The 5985-nt window shown below is 70.6% G+C and overlaps 1 protein-coding gene across 1 annotated transcript; it reads right to left on the reverse strand.

Moving 5' to 3' along the window:
• Positions 1 to 736: 736 nt before the first annotated feature.
• LOC120859629 lies at positions 737 to 5114 on the reverse strand. The gene is made up of 3 exons (XM_040235660.1): positions 5099 to 5114; positions 4774 to 4824; positions 737 to 1820 (listed from the first exon to the last, which is right to left on the reverse strand). The coding sequence occupies exons 1-3, from the start codon at positions 5112 to 5114 to the stop codon at positions 772 to 774; spliced, it is 1116 nt and encodes a 371-aa protein (XP_040091594.1). The 3' UTR covers positions 737 to 771.
• Positions 5115 to 5985: the final 871 nt, after the last annotated feature.

Genomic DNA, 5985 nt, shown 5'->3' on the forward strand with positions numbered 1-5985 from the left:
AAAAAAAAAAAAAAAAAAAAAAAAAAAAAAAAAAAAAAAAAAGGGCTCGGCGGCCTCCGACCGCACGCGAAACACAAAGCGCTTTGAAGATGAGGGGTGACCCACTTGCTGTCTGGGGGCGACGTGGGGCAGCTCCGGCTGCCCGCCCAGATCGAGGCAGCGCAGGGGGCGCAGCCGGAACACACCCGGGGTGCACCCCGGGCCGGCGAAGGCTGCACGGGGCCCTGGGTCAGCCTGGGGACCCCAGCCGGGGGCGGTCCCAGGAGACCAGGCAGAGGGGAAGGACAAGCCTCCGGGAGGGGCCGGGGCAGGGGGAGCCGGGAGGGCGGCCACCCTGCCAGGCAAGGGCGCTGGAGTCATCACGGGGCCCAAGGCCGGGCACAGACGTGTGCAGGGCTGGCAGCCCACTCCAGGCCCGAGCCCGCAGGACCCCTCTGCCCTCGCCCTGGTCCTGGCTTCCTGGGCACGTGCGACGCGCAGTCACACAGGACCCCTCGCGGGTGGGCCACGCTGCTGCCAGTCTTGAGAGTCTCCACAATCTCTGACGAAGGTGCCCTGGCCGTCATGTCGCACCGGCTCCTCCCGGACACCTGCACACAAGCCTCGGCAGCACACTGGAGCTCCGAGGCCCCTTGCACCGGGACAGACGCCCCTCTGCTGCGCCCCCACAGCCCACCCCACTGGTGGAGGCCCTGGGTGTGGAGGGAAGACCTCCGCCCGAGGCCTGGACGCCCCCTCCCCTCCTGCCTGCAGCCCCCTCCTCCTCTCGGTTCAGCACGGGGCCCGGCCTCGGGGAGGGTGGTGCGACAGGCAGGGACGCCCCCCACCCTGGACTGGGTCTACCCGGTCACCAAGGCCACCCAGGGCAGCACCCACCCTGTCGGATAGTCCAGGAAGCTGCAGTCGAAAGAGGGAAGGACTCGACTCGCCCAAGGTCAGCAGAACCCGGAGGGAAGGAAGGAACGGGGGAGGAGAGGGGGAAGGGAGAAAAAGAAGTGGGGGGTAGGCGACAAAGCGACAACGAGGAGACCCAGGCTGAGCCCTGCTGGGCCCCCGAGAAGGGACACGCTGCCGACCAAGGGCCCAGTGGAGAGGCCAGCCGCGGAGGGCCCCCGCGCAGGCTCTGCAGAGACCTCTGGCCACAGCTCTGCTGAGGCAGCAAGTGGCAGCGGTGACCCCTGGAGATCCTGGTGACCACCAGCAGCCTCTGGCCACCTCCCCCTTGGCCCAACTCTGCCAGCCCACACGCCCAAGCCAGGGACGGCCACTCAGGGCCCTGAGAGGCGCAGTGGGCACAGGCGGGCTAAAGGACAGCGCCTCTGAGGACAGGGCTGGGGGCCAGGAGCCTCCCCTCCACCCTTCAGCCCAGTGCAAGGCTGGCTGGTTCCCACAAGGGGCCCAGCACCCAGGGTGCCCTCTCCCCTGCCTCACTCGGCCAAGACCATGCCAATGCCCCAGGACTCCTGAAAACCCTCCCCAGCCTCTAAAACCCTGCTCTGGTCCCCGCCGTGAGCCGCTGAGCCTGAGCCGAGATTCACCCAGGAGACAACCAAGGATGCCGGGGCCAGCGGGAACGTGGACGGGAGCACGCGGCCCCCGGGAGCCCCGCCCCGACGCCCAGCAGGCCCCCAGCAGCGGGACACATGCCGAGAGGGCCACACCAGGCTGGCTTAGTCCCGGTCTGTCCCGGGACCAGGAGAGCCTCCACCAGCGAGGCCCTGCCCTACCTGGCTTGCTGGGGAAGAAGGCGGGCGGTGCCTGGTGGCCTTGAGGGCCGGCCAGCCGGCAGGCGAGCGGCCAGCAAGGCCAAAGCCGCAGCTCTGTGGAGGGAAGACAGGCGAAGTGGAGGCCACGCTGCGCCTCGTTCCCAGCCTCTGTGGGGGCTCTGCACCCGGGGTGGGATCCCTGCGGGGAGAGAGGGCGGCCGGGGTCCGGGGTCGACGTGCTCAGACTCAGGGCCCAGCCCTGAGGCACAAGCGTGCCCGCGCGCGCGGGGCTGCACTCAGAGAATACACGTGGTCAGCAGACGGAAGGCCGTCCAGCCGCCAGCAGCCCCGCAGCCCGGAGCCCAGCCTGACGGTCCCCGTGCCGCAGGGCCCTGCACCCTGCGCCCTCCCGCTTCCCAGAGACGGATGCCCTGAGCCCCCGGCCTCCCCGCGGAGCCAGCCAGCGATGTGTCACGAGGCCCTTAATGGACTTGGGGAGAGAGGGGACTCTCTGACCCCTACCAGCCAGGTACTGCGGGTGAGGAGGGCCAAGGCCACACTCCTCCCCCAACGCCTGACCCCTCGGACAGGGGCTCCCTGCAGCCGGCGGAGGGGGGCGGCTGGTGGTCTTCCAGCAGCTGGCGGCGGACAGCAGAGGCTCACGTGCCGCCCACCCCCTACCGGGCCACCCTCTGCAACGTGTCCTCTCAAACCCACACCTGCGGCAGACACAAAGCCACCGAGCGGGTGGAGGCTCGGCAACCTGAGACCCGGTCCCTCACTCGGGGGGTGACCAGCACCCACCACTGTGAGAAAGGAGGCACCCGGACCAGGCCCGGGACCCCACCCCCACCTCAGTGACCCCTGTGCCCCTGCGCCCAGGGAGGGGCTCAGGCCCAGGAGTACGGAGGGCAGGGGCGTGAGGGGGCCCCCCCGCCGTGTTCTCTGATGAGCCCCCTCCCCGAGCTCACGGCGACGCTGCAGACGCTGAAACCCACGCCCCCAGCCCCCAGCCCTGAGGCCGCCTCCACAGCCGCACCCCCCCCAGACCTGGGCTCAGCAGATGGGCCTCCCAGCCAGGCCCTGAAGGGCAGCTCCACCCGCACCCCTCCCAGCCACCGACACCCCTACACCCCCACCCAGTGCAGCCCCAGGACCCTCCACGGGTGACCCGCCATGCCCCTCCGTGAACCCAGGGCCCCACCCCATCCCGGGCAGCCCATACTCAAGCCTCAGTCGGGGCGGGGGTGGGGGGTGGTGGCTATAGGGCCAGACAGAAACCAGCTGTCCCAGCGCCTCACCTAGCCCGGCCGCCTCCTCCAGGAAGCCTCCTAGGTGGTCAGGATGGGCAGAGCAAAAAGCCCAAGACAGCCCTCACCCAGCCTGCCAGCCCCAGGCTGGGCCTCTGGGACCCTCTGGGACCCGGGGCAGGGGCAGGAGGGAGCCCGGGGGAGCCCTGGCCAGACCGAGGCCCAGCTCAGAGAAGGACCTCCCCAAACACCTAAAGTGCTGGCCCGGCGGCCTCGGAGGCCTGCGGCGGACGGGCCCCAGCAGAGCCCGTGAGCGTGCCCGCACCTCAGGGTGCAGAGCTGGCTGCCCAGCCCGGGCCCCCAGGTTGCCGGCTCTGAGGTGACTGCGAGGAGCCAGCAGGCCCCGCCAACACAAACAGGCCTGCGGAGCCGGCCTTCCTGCTGCTGCTTCAGCCCCCGACCCCGGGGGAGGGGTGCACAAGCACCCGGGCCCACAGGCCCTCCTCCCCCTGGCCTGGAAGACACTGTCTCGGGGAAGAGGCTCCCCAGAGGCCTCCAGCACTTCCCCAGGCCCAGTGAGGCCAACCCCGAGGACAGGGGCTCCCCTCAAGACCCTCCCGCCACCCTGGGGCCTGGGAGCTCCCTTCCCCACCTGGGCGCTGACACTCCAGCCTGCCCCCTACACACCAGTGCCCTCTGGGAGCCCCACGCACGGCCTAACGGGCCATCCTCAAGGGCCACGCCCATCCACAGCGTAACTAGGTTGCACAGCTGGCCGGCAAACACTGCCAGGGACCCCAGGGCCCAGAGGGTCACCGCGGTGCAGCAGGTGGGCGACCCCGTCAAACCCCGACGGGGCATCCAGGCCCCACCCTGCTCACCACACCGCCCCCCACGTGTGAGCACAGCTTACCCAGAGCGGCCAGAGCTTGGGCGCTAGGGGCTGCGCTGGGACCCCGCCCCTCCACATGCGCGGCCTCCGGGCCGCCCCCCCCACACAGAAGGGGAGGCAGACGCTGTGGTCCAAGACGGGGCGCAGAGTCAGCTGCCTCCTGGGCAGCTCCGTCTCTCAGGAGGCGTTTCCAGGACAACCCCCGGGGCTCAGGGGCTCAGCGGCTGAAGCTTTGAGCGTGGGCTTCCCCTTGTCCCCCGCCTGCCCTGAAGTGACCCTCCTCTGGCAGGAAGTAGGGCGCACGGGTTCCAGACCACATGTGACCACCACCCTCCCACCCTGTGCCCCCGCCCCTGGGGGCAGGAACCCCCTCCTCGGAAACCCAGCGCCTCACTCTCCGTGCCCATCTCCAGGCCAAGCCCGAGGTCTGGGCCACATCTGCGCTCACCCCCAGGGCCCCCACCACGGGCCTGTCCCACCCCCGCGCCCCCATAAGTGCACCAGGCCCCTGGGGTGCTCTCTGCCCCGGCCCAGCCTGCCCATCAGCACCCACAGGGAGGGAGAAGGCTGACGTGAGGCCCCCCAGGGTCCTCAGGTCCAGCCTGGCCAGGCCTGAGCCAGGGTGGAGTGGGCACAGAGGCCAAGTGCCCAAGGGGCCTCTGAGCCCACGTGTGCTGGTAGCCTGTGCCACCACACTGCTCAGCAGTCCCCTCCTGGGAAACCAGGGAGCTGCAGGGAGGAGTCCCCCCAATCCACACGCAGTGGAATTCCAGGAATGTCCACTTGGCTCTCCCGCCGCTCCTCAGTCTCTGGGAGTAAACAGCCGCTGGGCCAGAGCGAGGGGCGGTGGACCACGGGGCCCTCCCCCAGGAGGCCTGCACGCGCCCACCCTGCTCTACAAGAGCCCCCTTCCTGCCCCCCTCACCTCTGCAGACGCAGCCGCCTCTACAGCTGAGCCTGGGTCCACCCCAGGCCACTGTGACTCAAGGCCCCATCCCAGCCGGGGACAGGATGTGCGTCCAGTCAGCCTGGGAAGGGGGGGCAGACAGGGCAGGGAAGTGGCTGCTGCTCGTGGCTCCGCACGTGGCAGGGTGGGGGACGGCGAACGCCGCTGGGGAGGGTGACCAGAGCCAAACTCCAGACTGGCAGAAGTGCTGGCCAGCCTCCCCAGGACCCTGGGACCTCTACCTCCCTGCCCCTCGACTTACAGTCAGAGTCCACCACCCACCCCAAGAGGACTCTGAGCTCACGCCTGGGACCCAACATGGTGGGCCCACCACCCACCCCAACCAGAGACCCTGACGCCCCAGGCCAGCAAACGTGAGGAGACCCTGCCTAGGTGCCTGGGTCACAGGTGCCACCGTGCCTAGCCCACCCTCCTCAGCCCAAAGCTTGCCTCCTCCAGGGAGCCTTCCTTGCTTCTCAGTGCACACGGCCCTCCCCCAGCCGCCAGTCACAGGGTCGGGGGCTCACCTCTCGCCACTTCCCGAGACACAGCACCCCCCCTCCCTTTAAACCCCCACCGCCTCCAGCTCCCACAGCTTCTGTCCCGCCGGGAAGGGTGTCTGTCCGGCTCCCTCTTCAAGTCTCAGCTCAAAAGACACCCCGAGTGCCCTCTCGACCCTCAGATCCGGCGCTCCCGGGTCACTGGCGCCCGCCCCGGCCGAGCGCGGACTGGAGCTTGGGCCGCCAGCGCCTCCCCCGGGAAGAAGGCAGGACGGGGGCCAAGCTGACCGCGGCGACGGCCGGAGCCCCCCACCGGCTGGGTCGCCCCGCGCCGCCCGCCTGCAGGGATACGGGCAGCTACCGGGCCGGGACCGTTACTGTGCGGGCGACCCGGCCAGGCGGCGACCTCGAGGGTCCCTCGGACTCTGCGCAGAGACCCCCGAGTGCCCGCGGGCAGCGGCTCCAGGCGGAGAGGCCGCCCCCTGCCCGGCCCCTCCGGCCGCTCTCCGCGCCCCAGACCCGGCTCGCAACTTGTTGCTGAAACGCGGCTCGCGCTCTGCGCTCGGGGCCCACTTCGCGCGGGCCCGGCGCGGGCAGCGGGCCCCGCCGCACTCCGCCCGCGGCCCGGCAGGGGCGCTGTACCTGCCTGGCGCTCGCCGCGCGGAGCGGCCGGGCACGAGGAACGCGAACG

This window comes from Oryx dammah, unplaced genomic scaffold (assembly GCF_014754425.2).
Source record: "Oryx dammah isolate SB20612 unplaced genomic scaffold, SCBI_Odam_1.1 HiC_scaffold_1996, whole genome shotgun sequence".
In the NCBI taxonomy this organism is placed as follows: Eukaryota; Metazoa; Chordata; class Mammalia; order Artiodactyla; family Bovidae; genus Oryx; species Oryx dammah.